Source organism: Bombina bombina, chromosome 1, assembly GCF_027579735.1.
Source record: "Bombina bombina isolate aBomBom1 chromosome 1, aBomBom1.pri, whole genome shotgun sequence".
Taxonomy (NCBI): domain Eukaryota; kingdom Metazoa; phylum Chordata; class Amphibia; order Anura; family Bombinatoridae; genus Bombina; species Bombina bombina.
The window spans coordinates 1076556188-1076582030 of record NC_069499.1 but is presented as its reverse complement, the minus strand read 5'-3'; the positions used below and the strand labels follow the sequence as shown (position 1 = coordinate 1076582030).

The window sequence follows — 25843 nt, the reverse complement described above, 5'->3', positions numbered from 1 at the left end:
TTAAAGGAACAGTCAACACCCAACACAACATGATTCCATATTTTTAAAACCCAAACGAAGATCCGCCTGCACCGCCTCCCTTCTGTATTATCTATATTCTTGTCCTAGTAATCACACGATACATTGTTTAATCTATGCTAAATATGGCCGCCAAACCTCATCCTTCCCCATCTCTATGCCATTTCAGGCTCGTCCATGTAGGTATTGATGATGCTCTTCATAAGTCATCACGCATGCACATTTGTAAATAATTCAGATCGTACTCTGAAATCGGACTTACAGCAGCTAATTCATGTGTTTGGTGTCAGCAACAATTGTGCAGAATAAAGTTCCGCTTTTTTGGTTCCTATAGCATCGTGCTTGCGCGAAACACCGTGAACGAGCTTGAAGATTCTGACCCAGGATTGAATTATGATTGGCTGATGGCTTAAAAGAGAAGGGAGATACCATTTTGAGCAGATTAACGCTTGTATGGTAAAGGATTACTTGAAGAAGGATAGAGGTAATAGAGAAGGGAGGCGGATCTTCATTTGGGTTTTAAAATATGAAATCATGTTGTGTTGGGTGTTGACTGTCCCTTTAAGGGACTTTAAGACAGCAGAATTTAAATATATATTAAAATAGCTGTTTCTTTAAATAAAACACAAATGTTGTTCTATTTTTACTGAGCATAGGCCATAAGAATTGTATTGTATTTTTGTTGCAATTTGAAAGTAGGCATGGGCATTCGGCAGCATTGGATGAAGGTGGCCGCTCGCAGCCTTCGGCTCTTTATGGAGCAGGATTTCTACTTGTGAAAGTGTAACATACTAAGATCTGTGCAAATCCAGGTCTTATTGAGTTGCGTGTTCACAAGAAGAAATCTGGCTCTGAAAATAGAATGCTGCGAGCGGCCTCCTCCTTCCACATTCAGAAGCTAACAAAGCGGCCGAATGCCCATGCCTAATCTAAAGTATCAGGGTGGTGCCTGCAATTAACTTATTAAAAGCACTGGAAGCCAAAACTAAAAAGGTGAGTACTGTAACATTACTAGAGCTAGAAGTATAGTCGCATATAACAGTGCTTGACAAATATGTTTAAAAATTAGGAGCCAGTAAGAATATTTAGGAGCCAGACAGTTGGATTTGTATATAGATATATGGAGAATAACCCCAAAAGTTAGGAGCCCCTGGGTTTGTCGAGCCCTGGCATATAACATTTTTATTTCAGTTGTTATTTGTACAAGTACATTTTAAAGCTCACAATTTCTCAAGCAGGAAGAAAAAGGAAAAAAAAAAAAAAAAAGAAAGATACCATGCATTACATATGCAAATAGATTGTATACAATCACATGTGCTATCACTAAGTCAGAACAAGTGTTAACAGACCAGGAAGAAGTTCAGACTTCAATCTAGGCACACATGGCACAAGCAGATGACTCAGATGGAATTGTTTAAGAAAACAAGGCCAGTTAACAACACACGATTTGAGGACTGGTAGTTCCTACCCTAATTGTGAGTCTTGGCTTTCATTAATAAAGGGGTTGATGATTCCTTTTAAAGGGACATGAAACATTTTCTTTTTTTAGGATTCAGATAGAGCAGACCATTTTAAACAACTTTCCAATTAACTTCTATTATAAAATTGTATTGGTTTCCTTGGCATCTCTTGCTGAAAAGCAGGAACATAAGCTTGGGAGTAGTCATGTGTCTGCAGCTCTATATGGCAGCAGTTTTGCAAGAATGTTAAACACTTGCAAAAGCACTAGAAGGCAGCACTTTTTCCATGTACTACTCCAGACATGTGGAAACTACCTACCTAGGTGTCTCTTCAACCAAGAATTCCATGAGAACAAAGCAAATTTAGAATAGAAGTAAACTGGAAACTTGTGTGCTCTATTTAAACCATGAAAGAAAGATGTCGTTTTGTTGAATTTGATTTGTCCTTGTTGACAAATATAGCTGTTGGCTTTGTCCCCATCAGGAAATGAATTAATCAACACACATGCATTTTATGATGGTTTCAATGTCAATTGAAGCCATAGTAATTATTTTGAAAATAATTAAATAAGTCAGTCTTACTTCTACCTTTCATTTTTTTTTTTAGTACACGTTGAGTTGAATGGTCATTTAAGAATGATCAGTCAAAAATAATAAGTAATGGAATCCCATTGAAATTTCTTCAACATTATAGAAATGCTGAGTTATGAACTAACTCACTAATGCAGTTTACAGTTAGTTTTAGACACACATCTACTTTTAGCGCTTTGCAGTGTATTAGTAGCATATGCAATATTAAGAGTTCTAATTAACATTTTGCATTCGATAGTTTTGTACCCAAAATATTTCCTAATTAAAATGTAAAAAAAATAAAAATACATTAAAACGTAGGAGAATAAATCTATGCATATCATATGCATATTATCTGTCAAATCTCAAAACGGATTTTTTTTTTTTTAAGAAAACTGAAACCCCATTGAATGTGTAATACCATTTTTTATTCACCTATGGAATGTGAGACTAAAAGGGGAAGATTCTTATTCCTTCATTTAACCAATTTAAAACAGGAAGAGTCAAAGAAATAAAATTACCTTTGCAAAATCTATACATATGTTTTTAAAATGATTTTTGCATTATTGTCAAACAATATGCTACAAAAATTAAAAATGTGCAACCAACAAGCCTTAAAAAAAACAAAACATCTTCTGATAGCAGTGTATCAAATATTTACAGTGTAATAATGGTTCCATCTTCTTCTAAGACTTTTTTCTCATACAAATTTCCAATTTGTTCCAAACTGTCCCCACTGGTATGTACATGCAAACTGTAATTGTTTGATGGAATAAAGCCATTCTGAGTAGAATCATGATAAGATTCAAGATGTGTTAAAGATTCAAAGCTCTCACTGGTTGGTATAGCTCTAGGAATTTGCTGAGGCTCACCAGTGCCTTCTATGATAATGTCCTCTTCATCACTATCAACATCTTCAGGATGGTAATTCTGCACAATGTGCTGTGGTGCCATGTTGCTCTGCATACTAGTACTGCTGTCAGTAGACTGTCCGGAGCTTCCAGAGTTTCGACTGTTTCTAACAATATTATTCCTCTGGTTAGCTGGCCTTACAGTTATAATGAGATTGTGACTATTTGCAATCATCATATCTGTGACCTGGTCAAGGCTTTTTCCAGATACTTCAATACCATTAACTTCTAGAACTTCGTCATTAACTGCTAGAAGGCCAGTACTTTGTGCCAACCCACCAGGAACAAGTCTGGATATGAAAATCCCAGGGACCTTCTCCAAGCCATGTGGAGTTACTCTGACACTAGTTCCATCACGGATATAGAATCCAAGAGGTTTTTCCGTTCCATGTTTATAAAGTCGTACTCTGCGATGGGTTTCCGGAAGGATGTCTACATCGATAATTGAAGAAACTGGTCTAAAATCACGTGGCATACTAATAAGCATATGGGGCTTCTTTTTGTTGATATCTGGACGCAATATTGGCAAAAGCACAGTTTTCTTTTTTGTCAATGTGTCTGTGCCAAAGGCACTGTAGTCTGCTTCTTCTATAGAAGAAAGAAAACAAAACAAAATTAGTTATCTACAAATACATAAAAGGCCAGTGCCTAGCAAACTATTAAAATAAGAAACTCTGCATCAGAAAATGTAATTGATAAATATTAGACAGCAATTAAATTAAAATAAATAAAGTAAATACTAATGAAGTCTTATGAAAAATGAATTGTGATCTGTGGAAAATTGTAAATTACATATACATTTATATGTATATTGTAATTTACATGTTTTTAAAAAAAAAAAAAATTAAAGAGCAGACGCCAATACATTTCTGTCGCTCTTATTATCCAGTTAGATGTGAAAAGTAACACATATTTGTGGTTACCTAGAGCAATGAATAATAAAAGTAACAAATACATTTAGGATTTCACAGAACATTAGAGCTTATGTATTCAAAAACAGACACATTTGGGTGCCATGGCATTTACAAATTAGTGCCTTGTACCCTTGGCAAATGTTCTGGTAATACCTCTAATAAGGGCAGACGTGGGGCTGACTACTGCACCGCTGCCCTTTGTAGTGCATATATATTACTAGTAACTGAAGTCTGAGCAGGAATAACTACTGCAAAACCTGTGCCATGCTCTACACACACTCCATCATTTAAAGTTGAAGACCGAAACAGCAAAAGCATCTAGGATTGTGCTTTCCTTAAGCAAGAGCTCTTGAGCAGTATAAAGTACAGAAGATTGCTTTAACTGCTACATTATGCACTCCTTAAAGGGATACTAAACCCAATTTTTTTCTTTCATGATTCAGATAGAGCATGAGATTTTAAGCACCTTTCTAATTTACTTCTATTATAATTTCTTTGTTCTCATGCTATCTTGATTTGAAAAAGCAGTACTGTAAGCTTTAGAGCCAGACCATTTTTTGTTCAGCACTTGCTGATTTGTGGCTAAATGTAGCAAACCAATCAGCAGCTCTACCAAGGTGCTGAACTAAAAAATGGGCCGGCTCCTAACCTTTTATTACTGCTTTTTCAAATCAAGATAACATGAGAACAAAGAAAAATTGATAATAGGAGTAAATTAGAAAGTTGCTTAAAATTGCATGCTCTATCTGAATCATTAAATAAAAAACGTGGGGTTAGTATCCCTTTAAAGGAACCGTTTACTCAAATGTTCTCCCCTTTAATTTGTTCCTATTGATCCACTTTACCTGCTGGAGTGTATTAAATTGTTCACAAGCATTTCCATTACCCTTATATTGGCAATTAAAATAGTTGATTTAGACGTTGGTATCCCCACCTATTCTGAAAGTTTTTGGCCTTGAGGCCAAGCTGTGTTAACACAGCCAGTAGAAGAAATTACACTCACAGTGGGTTAAAGAAGAGATAAGGTAATAACATTTTAATTTTCCATTGTTCTCTCTAAGTATTGGTGATTGGTTTATGGAAAGATACAAGATAAAGAAGCAGGTATATGTACACAATGTGATAAAGTAATGAGATCTGATTATACCTACAAGCTCAACCTATTTTATTAGGTTGTGGCTTCAAAACACAAAAGTCAGCTAATTCAAATACACAAATAAACCTTAAAAAGTAAATTCTCATACATTTAATACTCTGTAGTTGGTAAAAAAAGTAATTGGGAACACATTAAGGGAAAAAACTATTTTATAGTATACTGTCCCTTTAAATGGAGCAGTTTGCCCCTATTTTTATTAAAATTTGTTGAGGATATTTAATGCAGTCTCAGTTGTGAGACAAAACTATGCAAAATTGCTTCAAAATTCAAAAGCTCAGAAAAACATTCTGGTTTGTATTAGTCTCCATTGGTGTTACAGTTTATGTTTGTTAGGTAATTATGCTAATTACACAATAACATATGCAATGCCAATAAAAGCTAGCTAATGTTTTATAAAGTATACTTTATTTACATATGTGTTATAAGCTCACAGGGCAAGCATTCCATAAAGGCATAAGATATTGAAAACAAATAATAAAATTATTGCTGCCTAACAAGATAAGTTTAAAACCCATTTTTTACAAAATGTGGTTAATGCTGCACATCTGAGGGTTTGAAGCTTATTAATTTGTACCTCTTTGAGTCGTCGTGCACAGTGACCCAAATATTCTGGGGCAATGCAATAACTTTACTGAAAATTTCAGTGTGACATAATTAGGAAATATTTTTGGACAGGAGATTGGCAGCATGTCACTGTCATGACTATGGACCAACACACAAAAATACATCAGCCAAGCATACACACACATATTCACCACATACATAGAGATACACACACACCACATGAATAGTGTGCTGTGCGCATTCTATACTAAATTTACTGCACTTAGAAAAGTACTTTAAGATTCTGTACAGTTTAATGCACTTTAATTAAGAAATGTGTATATATATATATATATATATATATACACACACACACGTGTGTGTATATATATGTGTGTGTGTGTGTGTGTGTGTATGTGTATATATATATATATATATATATATATATATATATATATATATATATATATATATATATATATATATATATATATATATATATTTTTTTTTTTTTTTTTTTTTTTTTTTTTATTAGGGATGCACCGAAATTTCGGCCGCAGAAAGTGTCGGCCGAAAATGGCATTTTGGCTATTTTTTTTTTTGCCGGTTATTTTCGGGAAAAATTATTGTGTAGCATGTTTCAAATTTGATGCTAGCCTAGAGCTGCTGTTTAAGTTCATTACTTGACTTACTGTTCTGCATATAATGAGTTTTCTAGGACTATACTTTATTTGGATAATTGGTAAAAACAAACCTGTTAAATATGATCCTGTTACATAGAACTAAATGAAGAATAATACAGTATATTGATATTTATAATTGTGTTAAGTAGGGATGCACCAAAATTTTGGTTCCAGAAACATTTTGGCCGAAAATGGCATTTTTTGCCGGTTTTTTTTTTCTTGGTAAAATTATTGTGTAGCATATTATAGTTTTAAGATCTTTTTGTCCAATTTTAGTGTGTTACTTTCAATAAAAGTGTGGGCTTTTTTATTGGCTCTAATTATGCAAAAATAAATAAATTTGAGAAAAAAAAAAAAAAGATTTTCAGCCAAGTGCATCCCGGATTTTCGGATTCGGTACACACACACACACACACACACACACACACACACACACACACACACACACACACCTGCTTTGTTGATCTGCTCTGAAGCACAGAAAGGATTACGCTATGTTTTGTTATACCTCTTTTTATTTATAATACACCAAACGAATATCCATCACCATCCGTTGAGGGGATTACGTGGGCATATACACAATCTTCAGACCGGTGTAGATATATACCAGAATTTGGTGGAAGGATTTCTAATGGCAGAGAGGGGAAGTTTTACATATTGTACAATCAAAGACTGAACCATCACATCACCTGCAGACAACCGGTTCTACCACGCATCACACTTACCTCATATGACTGAGGGGGTGTCTAGTAAGTATAACACAAGAAACTTTTTTGGATATTGAATTTTCAGTTACTGCACAATATTTCTCTCAACAGTTATTCATTCCTCATGCCATTTGGATACATACATATACATACACACACACACACACACACACCAATGTTATCAACACCTCAATCTGTGAGAATCTTATAGTACAATTTCCAGTTATGCCTATTTTTAATTTTTTCCCAAAGATACACAAAAATCCACATAACCCTCCAGGTCGCCCCATTATAGCAGGGATAGACTCTCTGAATGAACCACTGTCTGAAGTGGTAGATGGCTTTCTACAGCCTTTAGTGAAAAATTTGCCAAGCTATATCCAAGACACAACAGATTTACTTATTAGATTAAAAGAGAGTGTCGCTGGGAGTCTACATATAGGTTTTTAGTGGCTGATGTATCATTATATACATCTCTCACATGAGAAAGGTATAATTGCTATAGAGAATATGTTCGACCAATATGGAAATTTTGAGTTTTTGTTAAAGGGACACTCAGGCTTTATTAAATTTTCATGATTCAGATAGAGCATGTAATTTTAAACAACTTTCCAATTTACTTCCGTTAAAAAAAATGTGCACAGTCTTTTATATTTACACTTTTTTTTTTTGAGTCACCAGCTCCTACTGAGCATGTGCAAGAACTCAGACTATACGTATATGCATTTGTGATTGGCTGATTGCTATCACATGGTACAGGGGGAGTGGAAATATATATAACTTTAAAATGTGTTAGAAAAGAATCTACTACTCATTTGAAATTCAGAGTAAATGCTATTGTATTGTCTTGTTATCTTGCATTTGCTGATTATGCAAATCTGCTGTGTTTACTGGTCCTTTAAATGCCATAGAGTACCTGTTGACACATAATTTCTTTGTTTCAAAGGGATTTCTATCTGCAGAGACGTGGGACGACTATGGGGGCAAAATTTTCTCCCTCCTATGTCAATCTCTTTATGGGATGGTGGGAGCTGTCCCACATTTATGCGGATGGAAATCCCTTTAAGAAGAATATCATACGGTATTATAGGTACATTGACGATCTGATATTCATCTTGGATGGAGATGAGAGTTTGGCTAAAAAATGTTGTGACTATCTAAACTAACACAGCGAGCATTTCTTTTATAGGTGAGAACAATGCACACTTGATGGACTTTCTTGACATACAGATAATGTCTGAGAATGAACATATTCACACTACCTTATACAGAAAACCGTCAGCAGGGAACACTATCCTGCAATATAATTCCTGCCACCCCAGACATGTTGTTAGGGGTATTCCTAAGGGGGAATACATCAGAGCCAGGAGAAACTGTACATAGAATGAGGAATACTGTAAACAAGCTGCAATAATCAGATAGATTAAAAGATAGAGGCTATGATACTCTATTGCTGAACAAAGTGAGGGATGAGATAGAACATACACCAAGGGAAGAGTTACTGAAGTATAAACAAAAAAACATGAATAATGAGAAGGGACAATCCAAACTTAAATTCATAACTACTTACAGTAATGAATATCACAAAGTTTGTAATATTATAAAAGAATCTTTACCAATTTTATATACTGATCCTATCATTAAAGAGATAGTGGAGGAAGGCTGTGATTTTGTCACTAGAAGGGCCAAAACTTAGGGTAATTTCCTGTCTCCATCAGATTTGCCCAATAAGACTAACACTGCTTGGCTTAAAAAGAGTTGATTTCTTTAACCCCTTAGTGACCAGAGCACTTTTCCATTTTCTGTCCGTTTGGGACCAAGGCTATTTTTACATTTTTGCGGTGTTTGTGTTTAGCTGTAATTTTCTTCTTACTCATTTACTGTACCCACACATATTATATACCGTTTTTCTCGCCATTAAATGGACTTTCTAAAGATACCATTATTTTCATCATATCTTATAATTTACTATAAAAAAAATTATAAAATATGAGGAAAAAATGGAAAAACACACTTTTTCTAACTTTGACCCCCAAAATCTGTTACATATCTAAAACCACCAAAAAACACCCATGCTAAATAGTTTCTAAATTTTGTCCTGAGTTTAGAAATACCCAATGTTTACATGTTCTTTGCTTTTTTTGCAAGTTATAGGGCCATAAATACAAGTAGCACTTTGCTATTTCCAAACCATTTTTTTCCAAAATTAGCGCTAGTTACATTAGAACACTGATATCTTTCAGGAATCCCTGAATATCCCTTGACATGTATATATTTTTTTTTAGTAGACATCCCAAAGTATTGATCTAGGCCAATTTTGGTATATTTCATACCACCATTTCACCGCCAAATGCGATCAAATACAAAAAATTGTTCACTTTTTCACAAATTTTTTCACAAACTTTAGGTTTCTCACTGAAATCATTTACAAACAGCTTGTGCAATTATGGCATAAATGGTTGTAAATTCTTCTCTGGGATCCCCTTTGTTCAGAAATAGCACACATATATGGCTTTGGCGTTGCTTTTTGGTAATTAGAAGGCTGCTAAATGCCACTGCGCACCACAAGTGTATCATGCCCAGCAGTTAAGGGGTTAATTAGGGAGCTTTTAGGGAGCTTGTAGGGTTAATTGTAGCTTTAGTGTAGTGTAGTAGACAACCCCAAGTATTGATCTAGGCACATTTTGGTATATTTCATGCCACCATTTCACCGCCAAATGCGATCAAATTAAAAAAAACGTAAAATTTTTCACAATTTTAGGTTTCTCACTGAAATCATTTACAAACAGCTTGTGCAATTATGGCACAAATGGTTGTAAATGCTTGTCTGGGATCCCCTTTGTTCAGAAATAGCAGACATATGACTTTGGCGTTGCTTTCTGGTAATTAGAAGGCCACTAAATCCTGTTGCGCCTCACACGTGTATTATGGCTAGCAGTGAAAGGGTTAATTAGGGAGTTTGTAGTGAGCTTGCAGGGTTAATTTTAGCTTTAGTGTAGAGATCAGCCTCCCATCTGACACATCCCACCCCCTGATCCCTCCCAAACAGCTCCCTTCCCTCCCCCACCCCACAATTGTCCCCGCCATCTTAAGTACTGGCAGAAAGTCTGCCAGTACTAAAATAAAAGGGTTTTTTAAAAAAAATGTGTAGGATCCCCCCCTTAGCCCCCAACCTCCCTGATCCCCCCCAAAACCGCTCTCTAACCCTCCCCTCTGCCTTATTGGGGGCCATCTTGGGTACTGGCAGCTGTCTGCCAGTACCCAGTTTACAATAAAAAGTGCTTTTTTGGGGGGTTTTTTGTTTTTTTCTGTAGTGTAGCTTCCCCCACCCCCCACAGACAAACCCCCACCACCTTGCTGATTGTTTAAATTTTATTTTTTATTTATTTTATTTTTTTTTTATTTTTATTTTTTATTTTATTTTTTATTTCCCCATTTTCTGCAGTGTAGCGGTTCCCACCCGCTCCCTCCCCGTGCACGCGCCCGCCCGCCCCCACCCTCCCGTGCGCGCCCCCAGCCACCCCCGCCCACGATCCCGCCCCCCTTCAGATCCACATGGCCATCGATGGCCGCCACCCGCCTCCCGGTCCGGCTCCCACCCACCAACGCAGGTAGCCACCGATCTCCGGTGCAGAGAGGGCCACAGAGTGGCTCTCTCTGCACCGGATGACTTAAAAAGGTTATTGCAGGATGCCTCCATATCGAGGCATCACTGCAATAACCGGAAAGCAGCTGGAAGCGAGCAGGATCGCTTCCAGCTGCTTTCCACACTGAGGACGTGCAGGGTACGTTCTCAGGCATTAACTGCCTTTTTTCTGAGGACGTACCCTGCACGTCCTCAGTCGTTAAGGAGTTAAATGTAGACGTCCAATCTGCAAAACTTGTTCCCATGTTATAGAAGGACGGAAGTTTAAATCTAACAGTACGCAGAAGGAACATGACAATTTTTACATAACGTGTGCTCAGACACATGTTGTTTATTTGTTAACATGTCAAATTTGCAATATACAGGTAAAACCAAACGTTCCTTAAAGAAATAGGTTTCTTCAACATCTTAAATGAATAGATGTTGAATCTGATACACCTGTTGCAAGACACTTTAAAGAACTGCACAATGCTGACGTGTCTAAATTGTCAATACAGGGTGTATTGACCATGTGCCTATGTGGAAGAGAGGAGGAGGAGATAGAGAAAACAAACTTAATAAAAAGGAGGTATACTGGATCTTTACCTTACAAACTAGTAACCCCCAAGGTCTAAATATGAGGAGAGATCTTGATTTGTTTAACTATAGTTTCTTCTCCCCTCTTTCACATCGAGCAATGTAGAAATAACCTTTGATTAATATGGATATATATATATCAATCACAAAAATAGAAATAATTTACACTGGACTAATTATGCATTAGTGAAGTGTACAGAATACACAATCTTATAGATAATCTGGGATACTGTGTCTTTTTGCGTCAGTCCACTTTTCCTATATATAAAGCTCGCAAGGTGTCTTGCCAGGACTTTAGTTTGGGGACACTTGTCACGGGATAAGGACAGACTGACAAGGACACACAACTTCTTAGCTGGAAAAAAACAAAAATAGTCTGTTTGATTCATAAATTCAGCTAAACAGATCGCTAAGGCTTCTAGCTGTAGATGTAGCTGTAAAGAAACAAGGGGCATCACCCTAACTTCCACTATTAGAGAAATACTGTTTGACAGACAAAAATGCGGCTGGTAAGGAACCCCTTATTTATTAATATGTTAAATTAATATGAATCATGCTTGCTGCAGGGCTATCTTTAGGAGACAGGTTACCGTAAGTGCCAAGACATCTATATAATCGGTTGGTACGGAAAAAGGAGATTATCTGAGGGGGAAAAAAAACAGTTTTGTCTTTTAGCTTGGCACTTACGGTAACCTGTCTCCTAAAGATAGCCCTGCAGCAAGCATGATTCATATTAATTTATCATATTAATAAATAAGGGGTTCCTTACCAGCCGCATTATGCAAATAATACTCAAAAAGTCCGAACACCCTATTTATTATATCTCAGTATTTCAGTGACAGCTCTGTGTACTAACCGGCATCTGGCAAGGACAAACCAGAGTCGCAGGCTGCGCACCACTATAACAACGCACTGAGCAACATGTTTTTTACAAATGACAAGTGACTGAGGTGATACTGTAATATGAATACAGTAGCTCTGCTAACAAACTAATAACCGGAGAGGGTGTCACTGTTACGTTACAATGCAAATGTCACAACATATTTTCAATAGTCCACATACAGTAACGATTTTTACCATTCGTGTCTTTACTTTTGGTTTGAGAGTATATTTTAGTAAAAATTATATAAAGACAACCATTGCCTGCCTCTCCATCCTACTTCTGCTGCTCGTAAGCGTGTGGGTGTGTTTGTGCAGACAGAACTGAAAGGAAGTGAGAGGAAATAGTGTGAGGGGGGTGTCTCACTGAACTGAATGAAAGGAGCGCGCAGGGACGAAACTCGAGAGGATTCTGAACTAGTGCTGCAGTTCAAGCTTTTGGGAGACATCAGAGAAGGAGTCGTCAGGTGGCCATTTCAAAACCGCTACATGAGATCTAGTAAGTGTATTTTCTGCCAAAGTTTATTTAGATGAAAATTAGGCTAGAGTATGATGTAAAGATCATTAATTAACTAATCTAAATAAGTAATAGTAATTTTTTTCTGTTGACTGTCCCTTTAAAAGGGACAGTATAGTCCAAAATAAAAACTTTCATGATTCAGATAGAGAATGCAATTTTAAACAATTTTCCAATTTACTTTTATCACCAATTTTGCTTTGTTCTCTTGGTATTCTTAGTTGAAAGCTAAACCAGGGAGGTTCATATGCTAATTTCTAAGCCCTTGAAGGCCGCCTCTTCTCTCAGGGCATTTTGACAGTTTTTCACCACTATATGTGTCATATAGATAACACTGTGCTCACGCACGTGGAGCTCAGCTGAGCCAGCTCTGATTGGCTAAAATGGATGTCTGTCAAAAGAACTGAAATAAGGGGGCAGTTTGCAAAGGCTTAGAAACAAGGTAATCAGAGGTAAAAAGTATATTTATATAAAACTGTGTTGGTTGTGCAAAACTAGGGAATGGGTAATAAAGCGATTATTTATCTTTATAAACAAAAATTCTGGTGTAGACTGTCCTTTAACTTTTCACATAAAAAACTATATAGGAGACATAAATGAAACTAGTATCTAGTAATAAATTATACTTACTATAAGTCTGTTGAGGACACTTGTAGATCATACAAATAAGTGGGTGATGAAATAAAGATGACAATCTACAGTAGCACTATAAAGGCTAAAAATATTGTGATAAAGGGGATATTAAAAACGGATATGAAACCCAAAAAAATTCTTATGCGATTCAGAGCATACAATTTTTCTATTTTCTTCTATTAACAAATTTGCTTTGTTCCCATTGTATTCTGTGTTGAAGAGATACTTAGGTAGGCATCTGGAGAACTACATGGGTTGGCAGGAAATAGTGCTGCCATCTAGTGCTCTTGCAAAACTGCTGCCATATAGTGCTCCAGAAATGAGCAGGCTCCTAAGCATACAATCCTGCTTTTTAACAAAAGATAACAAGAGAACTAAGAAAAAATAATAGAAATACATTAGAAAATGGTTTAAAATCGCATCCTCTATCTAAACAATTACATAAAAATGTTTGGGTTTCATGTCCCTTTAATAATGTGTGAGCTATACAATAGGGAAATACAAGAAGCTTGATATCTGTCTTGCTTACTAGCCATAGCTAAATCATGTCACAATTGTACACCTTCCTCAAGCCTGCATGCTCTGACAACCTATAATACAGTATTAATTCACTCCACAAATACATACAGTATAAATGTAATATAACCTAATATCTGGTTCAATCTGCCTTAAATAATAAATGAGCACCTAAGTGAAAACAGACAATAGTACCTAATTATTACATAGTGGTGCATTACAATTGTACATTGTTTAAGCAGGTCTACTGAAATAAACACAAACGGTAGCAAAGGAGCGCTTATGTAGTAATAAGCCGATTACCATGGTACATTAGATTATGAGAAAAAGATCCCTTTTAGATACTAATCTGGAGGATATTATATGCAACTATCAAAGGATCACAGGTATGAAAATCTATATACAGGGACACTAATGCCATTTTATGACATCATTCTAAATCCACAAACCGTTGCTGCATTTACTGGTAATTACACAAAGTCCCACATTTCTATTCACAGCCTAAAATATATGACAGTAAGTCCTCATAAATGGCAAAGTCTCTGTGAGGAACCACAAACAAAACATATAGCAACCGTGTAGCCATATCCCAAAAACAGAGCAGTGGACTACCACAACAGTTAGAGATTACCCGACTATTGTAAAGCCTTATATTTTTTTTCCAACCCACTCAGACCCTTCATGGTACCTGAAGTAATGTCCGAGGCAGCCATATATTAAAGTTGTTAAAAATATCTGCAGCATATAATGTGGTTAACAGTCTATCCCGCTCCTTGCCTCTGGAAAACTTTCACTCCCCAAGGAATTTCAGCTCTGCACATGTGAGCCGGCTGCTCTCCCAGGCGCAATCGCCCGGAACAATATAGAGAAAGCATGTGACTGCAAATCAATGGTCGGGTAGTTAGGGCCCTTTACTACTGACTTCGTCAGAGTAAGTTGGCAAGCAAAGCTATCAAGTGGGAAGATAAGGGAACCCACAGGATCCTACATCTGGCCACTCAAATGATCCAAGCCCTGATCACAAGGGTTGGCTTCATCCCCCCGAGTCAAAGATCAACAAGTGATGTGAAACATCCTCCATCTCACAAATTCAGTGAGGGGTTGTCACAGGTTTGATCTGTAGAACAGAAAATGGGCCTCTGCTGCTCCACAGGTATCTCTGTTCCAGTAAATTATTGTGTAAGAGCGCTTTCCAGCATGTCCCCAAGCAGAACAATACACAGCAGGTGGTCAAATCTGTTAAACATCGCCTCTTTAAACTCTGTCAGCAGGGCTTGTATCACTGAATTAAGAACCTCCATAAAGAAAAATTATATGGTGGAAAAAAAAGCTTAAAGCTAACTCTGCATACCCAGTTTCCTGGGAGGTGCTGAGATTGTTTTTCCCTGGGAACCCACCAACAGAACCCAACAGTCCAGTCCAATAGGTTCTGCATCGGAAAATAAAACTTTTGCTCAAGCAAAGTGTTCTCTGTTATAAAAAGTAGAAGTCCACACTGGATGGATCAAAAAAGTAAGATTACACAGTGGAATGAATATCATGTAGCCAGAACTCTCCATATGGTGCAGGATTTACCGCAAGGCTATTGGCCAAGAGTTATGCCGCGGGCTGCCTGAAAAGCTCAGTGCGACGAACGCTTGAAACAAATAAAGGAGCTTTCACCATGAAGTATTTTATACTTCTTGAAAGAAAGTCCCCTTTATTTGTTCCAATGGTCAATCATAGCTTTTCACAAACGGTAGGATTGATAATCACTTTAAGCTTTTTTCCCCCACACACACTGTTTTACCTCAGTTGAGCCTTCTATAATATGCACATAACTCAAAATGTTTTATGGCACTTTAATACAGAGTGTTAGCAGACATCCAATCACTGTTTATACTTCGTAATAAGTGAAGGCCATGCTATCAATGAGGTCACTCAGCAGTGTTTGCTACAGCCTTCCTATACATGTTGTTTAATACCCTTGGTCAAAGCAGCTGTGAAATCACTCTCCTTTTAGGAAATAGTGGGAAAGCAAGTAAATCAAAACATCCTGATAATGGATTGCAAATAATATTTAATGGTGTTAAACTAAAGTACTTGATACACTTTAGTACTGTATGAGCCATAGGTCATATCCAGAGAATATTATACTTGTGAAGCTCCCAACTTTAAACACCATATAATCATCTCTCCAATTACTCCACTAGTTGGGATTTATAACCAAAGATACATCTTTCATTATACGCACATGGTGAAAAAAACACTTTTATAAGTCTAGAAAGAGATTGATAATTTTTTTGTATATTTATAAATATGTAAACAAAGATCTGCAGAAGCCAGGGAGAAGTTTTTCTGACAGATAACTATAGGGCTTTAAAAACGAGTAATAAGTTCTCAAATTGGATGTCAGTTTTCATGATTTCTTGGTATTCCATAGACATCTATAAAAATAATTTCCAATTTCCCCAAAAAGATTGATCCTACATATTACCTTATTTACTTATATGAAGTTGTTTTTGTTTTAGCAAACCTCTCTATTGGTTCTCACTTTTTGTGTTTTGTTTCTGCTTCATCAGAAAATAGTTTATATACCAAAATAGACTTTTTTCTTTCAAAGAGAAAAGAAAGGTCTCTGGGATTGTGATGAGTGGTCACCTTTTCTGTTTTGCATAATCTGTATAAGAGAAAACTGCATTCTTTTATTTGGAGTCTTTACAGTTGTATCAGCTTTTATATTTATGTTGTTAACCACTTAATGACCGAGGATGTACCAGGTACGTCCTCCAAAAAACTACCCTTAACGACCAAGCGATCGTTTCCAGGGTATTTTAGTGATGCCTCGATATTGAGGCATCACTGCAATACCCTTTTTAAAACCACCAATGCAGAGAGGGCCACTCTGTGGCCCTCCCTGCATCGGCCATTGATGGTGCCGATCGTTGGTGGGAGCAGCAGCAGGGAGGTGGGTGGTGGGTGGCCCGCCCATCAATTGGTGGTTCCGGTTCCTGTGCACACCGATGTGTGCATGTTCACTCGCAGCCGCGGCAGGGTGGATGGGGGGGGGGGGGAGTGCACGCCACATTTACACATGAAATTTGAGAATGGACATGGAGGGAGAGGGGGGTATTAAAATATTGGCCAAAGTGATCTGGGGGGGGGGGGGGGAGGGGGGCAACTACACTACAGAAAAAACTATTTCTAATATAAATTTTTTAAACAAAAAAACTTTAGGGCAAACTGGGTACTGACAGACAGCTGCCAGTACCCAAGATGGCTGCAAGTAGGTAGAGGGGGGAGGGTTAGAAAGCTGTGTGTGGGGGGGATTCAACACTGCATAATAAATATAAAAAAATGCTTTTTTATTTTAGTATTGGCAGACTTTCTGCCAGTACTTGAGATGGCAGAGACAATTGTGGGGTTGGGGAGGGAAGAGAACCGTTTGGGAGGGATCAGGGGGTGGGATGTGTCAGGAAAGAGGTTGATCTCTACACCAAAGCTAACATTTGAAAGCTACCTAATAACCCCTTCCCTGCTGGGCATAATACAAATGTGGTACGCAGTGGTATTTAGCGGCCTTCTAATTACCAAAAAGCAACGCCAAAGCAATATATGTCTGCTATTTCTGAACAAAGGGGATTCCAGAGAAGTATTTACAACCATTTGTGCCATAATTGCACAAGCGGTTTGTAAATAATTTCAGTGAGAAACCTAAAGTTAGTGAAAATGTTTGTGGAAAAAATAAACTATTTTTTTTATTTGATCGCATTTGGCAATGAAATGGTGGCATGAAATATACCAAAATAGGCCTAGATCAATACTTTGGGTTGCCTACTAAAAAAAAAAAAATATACATATGAAGGGTTATTCAGGGATTCCTGACAGATATCTGTGTTCCAATGTAAGTATCGCTAATTTTGAAGAAAAAAAAAACATAATTTATGCTTACCTGATAAATTCCTTTCTTCTGTTGTGTGATCAGTCCACGGGTCATCATTACTTCTGGGATATAACTCCTCCCCAACAGGAAATGCAAGAGGATTCACCCAGCAGAGCTGCATATAGCTCCTCCCCTCTACGTCAGTCCCAGTCATTCGACCAAGAAACAACGAGAAAGGAGTAACCAAGGGTGAAGTGGTGACTGGAGTATAATTTAAAAGATATTTACCTGCCTTAAAACCGGGCGGGCCGTGGACTGATCACACAACAGAAGAAAGGAATTTATCAGGTAAGCATAAATTATGTTTTCTTCTGTTATGTGTGATCAGTCCACGGGTCATCATTACTTCTGGGATACCAATACCAAAGCAAAAGTACACGGATGACGGGAGGGATAGGCAGGCTCATTATACAGAAGGAACCACTGCCTGAAGAACCTTTCTCCCAAAAATAGCCTCCGAAGAAGCAAAAGTGTCAAATTTGTAAAATTTGGAAAAAGTATGAAGCGAAGACCAAGTTGCAGCCTTGCAAATCTGTTCAACAGAGGCCTCATTCTTAAAGGCCCAAGTGGAAGCCACAGCTCTAGTGGAGTGAGCTGTAATTCTTTCAGGAGGCTGCTGTCCAGCAGTCTCATAGGCTAAACGTATTATGCTACGAAGCCAAAAAGAGAGAGAGGTAGCAGAAGCTTTTTGACCTCTCCTCTGTCCAGAGTAAACGACAAACAAGGAAGAAGTTTGGCGAAAATCTTTAGTTGCCTGCAAGTAGAACTTGAGGGCACGAACTACATCCAGATTGTGTAAAAGACGTTCCTTCTTTGAAGAAGGATTTGGACACAAGGATGGGACAACAATCTCTTGATTGATGTTCCTGTTAGTGACTACCTTAGGTAAGAACCCAGGTTTAGTACGCAGAACTACCTTGTCTGAGTGAAAAATCAGATAAGGGGAATCACAATGTAAGGCTGATAACTCAGAGACTCTTCGAGCCGAGGAAATAGCCATTAAAAACAGAACTTTCCAAGATAACATTTTTATATCAATGGAATGAAGGGGTTCAAACGGAACACCCTGTAAAACGTTAAGAACTAAGTTTAAACTCCATGGTGGAGCAACAGCTTTAAACACAGGCTTGATCCTAGCTAAAGCCTGACAAAAGGACTGGACGTCTGGATTTTCTGACAGACGTCTGTGTAACAAGATGGACAGAGCTGAAATCTGTCCCTTTAATGAACTAGCTGATAAACCCTTTTCTAAACCTTCTTGTAGAAAAGACAATATCCTAGCGATCCTAACCTTACTCCAGGAGTAACCTTTGGATTCGCACCAGTATAGGTATTTCCGCCATATTTTATGGTAAATCCTTCTGGTAACAGGCTTCCTAGCCTGAATCAGGGTATCAATAACCGACTCAGAAAAACCACGTTTTGATAAAATCAAGCGTTCAATTTCCAAGCAGTCAGCTTCAGAGAAGTTAGATTTTGATGTTTGAATGGACCCTGTATCAGAAGGTCCTGTCTCAGAGGTAGAGACCAAGGCGGACAGGATGACATGTCCACTAGATCTGCATACCAAGTCCTGCGTGGTCAAGCAGGTGCTATTAGAATTACTGATGCTCTCTCCTGTTTGATCTTGGCAATCAATCGAGGAAGCAGCGGGAAGGGTGGAAACACATAAGCCATCCTGAAGTTCCAAGGTGCTGTCAAAGCATCTATCAGAACTGCTCCCGGATCCCTGGATCTGGACCCGTAGCGAGGAAGTTTGGCGTTCTGGCGAGACGCCATGAGATCTATCTCTGGTTTGCCCCAACGTCGAAGTATTTGGGCAAAGACCTCCGGATGAAGTTCCCACTCCCCCGGATGAAGAGTCTGGCGACTCAAGAAATCCGCCTCCCAGTTCTCCACTCCCGGGATGTGGATTGCTGACAGGTGGCAAGAGTGAGACTCTGCCCAGCGAATTATCTTTGATACTTCCATCATTGCTAGGGAGCTTCTTGTCCCTCCCTGATGGTTGATGTAAGCTACAGTCGTGATGTTGTCCGACTGAAACCTGATGAACCCCCGAGTTATTAACTGGGGCCAAGCCAGAAGGGCATTGAGAACTGCTCTCAATTCCAGAATGTTTATTGGAAGGAGACTCTCCTCCTGATTCCATAGTCCCTGAGCCTTCAGAGAATTCCAGACAGCGCCCCAACCTAGTAGGCTGACGTCTGTTGTTACAATTGTCCAGTCTGGCCTGCTGAATGGCATTCCCCTGGACAGGTGTGGCCGATGAAGCCACCATAGAAGAGAATTTCTGGTCTCTTGATTCAGATTCAGAGTAGGGGACAAATCTGAGTAATCCCCATTCCACTGACTTAGCATGCATAGTTGCAGCGGTCTGAGGTGTAGGCGAGCAAAAGGTACTATGTCCATTGCCGCTACCATTAAGCCGATCACCTCCATGCATTGAGCTACTGACGGGTGTTGAATGGAATGAAGGACGCGGCATGCATTTTGAAGTTTTGTTAACCTGTCTTCTGTCAGGTAAATCTTCATTTCTACAGAATCTATAAGAGTCCCCAAGAATGGAACTCTTGTGAGAGGAAAGAGAGAACTCTTCTTTTCGTTCACTTTCCATCCATGCGACCTTAGAAATGCCAGAACTAACTCTGTATGAGACTTGGCAGTTTGAAAGCTTGAAGCTTGTATTAGAATGTCGTCTAGGTACGGAGCTACCGAAATCCCTCGCGGTCTTAGTACCGCTAGAAGGGCACCCAGAACCTTTGTGAAGATTCTTGGAGCCGTAGCCAATCCGAATGGAAGAGCTACAAACTGGTAGTGCCTGTCTAAGAAGGCAAACCTTAGATACCGGTGATGATCTTTGTGGATCGGTATGTGAAGGTAAGCATCCTTTAAATCCACTGTGGTCATGTACTGACCCTCTTGGATCATGGGTAAAATTGTCCGAATAGTTTCCATTTTGAACGATGGAACTCTTAGGAATTTGTTTAGAGTCTTTAAATCTAAGATTGGCCTGAAAGTTCCCTCTTTTTTGGGAACCACAAACAGGTTTGAGTAGAACCCTTGTCCTTGTTCCGACCACGGAACCGGATGGATCACTCCCATTGTTAACAGATCTTGTACGCAGCGTAGAAACGCTTCTTTCTTTATCTGGTTTGTTGACAACCTTGACAGATGAAATCTCCCTCTTGGGGGAGATAATTTGAAGTCTAGAAGGTATCCCTGAGATATGATCTCTAGTGCCCAGGGATCCTGAACATCTCTTGCCCAGGCCTGGGCGAAGAGAGAGAGTCTGCCCCCTACTAGATCCGATCCCGGATCGGGGGCTCTCGGTTCATGCTGTCTTTGGGGCAGCAGCAGGTTTCCTGGCCTGCTTGCTTTTGTTCCAGGACTGGTTAGGCTTCCAGCCTTGCCTGTAACGAGCAACAGCTCCTTCCTGTTTTGGTGCAGTGGAGGTTGATGCTGCTCCTGTTTTGAAATTCCGAAAGGGACGAAAATTAGACTGTCTAGCCTTAGCTTTGGCCTTGTCTTGAGGTAGGGCGTGGCCCTTACCTCCCGTAATGTCAGCGATAATTTCTTTCAAACCGGGCCCGAATAAGGACTGCCCCTTGAAAGGTATATTAAGTAATTTGGACTTAGAAGTAACATCAGCTGACCAGGATTTTAGCCACAGTGCCCTGCGTGCCTGTATGGCGAATCCTGAGTTCTTAGCCGTAAGTTTGGTTAAATGTACTACGGCCTCCGAAATGAAAGAATTAGCTAGTTTAAGGACTCTAAGCCTGTCCGTAATGTCGTCTAGCGTAGAGGAACTAAGGTTCTCTTCAAGCGACTCAATCCAAAATGCTGCCGCAGCCGTAATCGGCGCGATACATGCAAGGGGTTGTAATATAAAACCTTGTTGAACAAACATTTTCTTAAGGTAACCCTCTAATTTTTTATCCATTGGATCTGAGAAAGCACAGCTATCCTCCACCGGGATAGTGGTACGCTTAGCTAAAGTAGAAACTGCTCCCTCCACCTTGGGGACCGTTTGCCATAAGTCCCGAGTGGTGGCGTCTATTGGAAACATCTTTCTAAATATTGGAGGGGGTGAGAACGGCACACCGGGTCTATCCCACTCCTTAGTAACAATTTCAGTTAGTCTCTTAGGTATAGGAAAAACGTCAGTACTCGCCGGTACCGCAAAGTATTTATCCAACCTACACAGTTTCTCTGGTATTGCAACAGTGTTACAATCGTTGAGAGCTGCTAAGACCTCCCCTAGTAGTACACGGAGGTTCTCCAATTTAAATTTAAAATTTGAAATATCTGAGTCCAATCTGTTTGGATCAGAACCGTCACCCACAGAATGAAGCTCTCCGTCCTCATGCTCTGCGAGCTGTGACGCAGTATCAGACATGGCCCTAGCATTGTCAGCGCACTCTGTTCTCACCCCAGAGTGATCACGCTTGCCTCTTAGTTCAGGTAATTTAGACAAAACTTCAGTCATAACAGTAGCCATATCTTGTAATGTTATCTGTAATGGCCGCCCAGATGTACTAGGCGCCAAAATATCACGCACCTCCCGGGCGGGAGATGCAGGTACTGTCGCGTGAGGCGAGTTAGTCGGCATAACTCTCCCCTCGCTGTTTGGTGAAATTTGTTCACATTGTACAGATTGACTTTTATTTAAAGTAGCATCAATACAGTTAGTACATAAATTTCTATTGGGCTCCACCTTGGCATTGGAACAAATGACACAGATATCTTCCTCTGAGTCAGACATGTTTAACACACTAGCAAAAAACTTACAACTTGGTTATAATCTTTTTTAGCAAAAAACGTACTGTGCCTCAAAGAGGTACTAACGATTAAATGACAGTTGAAATAATGAACTGAAAAACAGTTATTGCATCAAATTTTAAAACAACACAACTTTTAGCAAAGGTTTGTTCCCATTAGTAAAAAACAACACTAATTAAATTTGTACATAAGAAAAACAAAACAACGTTTTTTATACACAGTCACTATAAGAATTCTCACAGCTCTGCTGAGAGAATTTACCTCCCTTCAAAGAAGTTTGAAGACCCCTGAGATCTGTCAGAGATGAACCGGATCATGCAGGACATATAAAAGTAGCTGACTGGAATTTTTTGATGCGTAGCAAAGAGCGCCAAAAACGGCCCCTCCCTCTCCCACACAGCAGTGAAGAGAAACGAAACTGTCACAATTAAAGCAAAAAACTGCCAAGTGGAAAATAATGCCCAAACATTTATTCACACAGTACCTCAGCAATGTAAACGATTCTACATTCCAGCAAAAACGTTTAACATGAGAATAGTTATTAAAAGGATTAGTGACCTTAACACAGTAGTTCCGGTGAAATACCATCCCCAGAATACTGAAGTGTATACATACATGTCATTTTAACGGTATGGCAGGCTTTTCTCATCAATTCCATTCAGAAAATAAAAACTGCCACATACCTCAATGCAGATTCATCTGCCCGCTGTCCCCTGATCTGAAGCCTTTACCTCCCTCAGATGGTCGAGAACAGCAATATGATCTTAACGACTCCGGTTAAAATCATAGTAAAAAATCTCTGTCAGATTCTTCCTCAAACTCTGCCAGAGAAGTAATAACACGCTCCGGTGCTATTTTAAAATAACAAACTTTTGATTGAAGTCATAAAAACTAAGTATAATCACCATAGTCCTCTCACACATCCTATCTAGTCGTTGGGTGCAAGAGAATGACTGGGACTGACGTAGAGGGGAGGAGCTATATGCAGCTCTGCTGGGTGAATCCTCTTGCATTTCCTGTTGGGGAGGAGTTATATCCCAGAAGTAATGATGACCCGTGGACTGATCACACATAACAGAAGAAAAATGGTTTGGAAATAGCAAAGTGCTACTTGTATTTATTGCCCTATAACTTGCAAAAAAAAAAAAGCAAAGAACATGTAAACATTAGGAATTTCTAAACTCAGGACAAAATTTAGAGACTATTTAGCATGGGTGTTTTTTGGTGGTTGTAGATGTGTAACAGATTTTGAGGGTCAAAGTTAGAAAAAGTGAGGTTTTCTTCATTTTTCATCATATTTTATGTATTTTTTTATAGTAAATTATAAGATATGATGAAAATAATGGTATCTTTAAAAAGTCCATTTAATGGCGAGAAAAACTGTATATAATGTGTGGGTACAGTAAATGAGTAAGAGGGAAATTACAGCTAAACACAATCACAGCTAAACACAATCACAGCAGAAATATAAAAATAGCTCTGGTCCCAAACGGTCAACAAAAGAAAAAGTTGTCTGGTCACTAAAGGATTAAGGAGACATCAAAGTGAATGTAAACTTTCATCAATTAGTGCCCGGTTTTTAAATATACTATTAAAAACAGGGGCACTTTCATTGATTAAAGTTTACATTGCACCGTATTGTTACAAATACTTACCTTTTACTTCTTCAAAGCCGGATCGGCATCCCCCGCCTGCAGGTCCTCTGTTAATACGTCACCAATGGCGAAACCAGCTTCCTCCAATCACGGCAGGGCCTCACAAGATGGACGCTCTAGGGGGTGAAGCCGTGAATGTTGGAAGCTGGTTTCGTCATTGGTGACGTATTAACAGAGGACCTGCAGGTAGGGGATTCCAATCTGGCTTTGAAGTAAAAGTTAAGTCAATGAAAGTGCCCCTGTTTTTAATAATAATTTTTAAAAAACAGGCACTAATTGATAAAAGTTTACATTCACTTTAATGGAAAATCAAAGCCAAACACTGTGTCATCAAAAGACTTGAGATATTTCCACACAAAACTACGATTTCAACAACTGCAGTTTCATGTTATAGCTGCAAGTCTGACATTTACTAATTCAGTATGTGCTAGTGAGTGCTTGGAACCAAACATTCCTAAAAGACTTAAATCAAATGAATGTTAGCAGTATCTCAACTGATCTTCTCTCGTTAACCCTTTTGCTACTAAGGCTTTTTTACACCCCAGTGCTGAGCCAATTTTGAGCTTTTTTGCTACCAACATTTAAAACCTTTTTAAAGTCAAATTTCAACGAGTGACCCATACAAAAAAAAAATTTCAGCAGGCCAATCAGATTGACAATATAGGTTCAACATGGGTTATTTAATTTAATACATCTTGTTTGTATTACTGCTCCAACACCCACATTATTTGAAAGCGTGGGTGGTTCTCTTTTAAATAAGGGGACCTGGAAGTCTGTAGCTGCTACGGAAGCTGAGATTGAGGGGTTTGAAGAACCTCTCCCTCCAGCTCCTGTGAAGTTACCCCAGTTTACTCGTTCTGCCTCCTTTGTGATGTCACCACCAACAATCCCCTGCCTGAAGAGCGGGAGATCACCAAGTACAGTGTTTGATTGGTAAACCCCTGTATAGCAAAAAAGGCTCATCAATAAAAATGCAATAGTCTTATTAAAAACAACAAATGTACCTTTCTGATTACAGTACTGTACTATCCTTCCGAGGGTACTATGTATAGAAAAGTATTAAAAAAATTATATTAAACTACTTTTAGGTTATATGTATAACCTGTATTATGACACGTAAATGTTGCCCGAATGGTAAAAGATAGTAGTAGAATATCTCTATATCTCTATCTATCTATCTCCGGAGAGTGCCTATGCCTGCTTTTTTTCTTGAAGTTGTGTTTTGTTTGCTGCAGCACTCCTGTCAGTGGATTATTGTGAGTGCTAAACCATAACGGAATATAAATAAAATATATATATGATCTTGAATTATGGTAATACAAGGTTGTCACCCAGCTCAAAATAATGTGGCATTAAGCTACTATTCGTAGAAAGCCACAGAGTTCCATGATATATGCACAAACAGATGGAGTTGAATTAATACAACCCGTCTCTGGTAGGATGTTAGTACCTTTGCAAGGTTTCCACACAGATACTGAATGCTGTATGCTCACTCAGAGTGGGTTGTTGGCAAGCAGCTGGAAAATGGAGGTAAGGACATCCTCTCATATCCAGGAGAATAAAACAGACTGCTGTGTGTTCTCTCAAAGCGGATTGCTAGTAAGCAACTGGAAAACGAGTTAAAGACATCCTCTAGTATCCAGGAAAGGGCCCGCCAAGCAGGTAAGTAGGCAGTTGAATTGTTCATTCACAGGTGCAGGATTCTTAAAACCGACAGCAAGATAGCAGGTGGGTTCCGCTTGTAGACTTTTACAACCG

At 38.7% G+C, this 25843-nt stretch overlaps 1 protein-coding gene across 1 annotated transcript in view; it reads right to left on the bottom strand.

The window, feature by feature from the left end:
• Positions 1-2454: 2454 nt before the first annotated feature.
• PARD6B (par-6 family cell polarity regulator beta) overlaps positions 2455-25843 on the bottom strand; it is a 69014-nt gene continuing 45625 nt past the window's right edge. Inside the window, exon 3 of the mRNA XM_053692865.1 lies at positions 2455-3547. Coding sequence (XP_053548840.1) covers positions 2706-3547 — 842 coding nt within the window. The 3' untranslated portion in view covers positions 2455-2705. The remainder of the gene's footprint in view (positions 3548-25843) is intronic.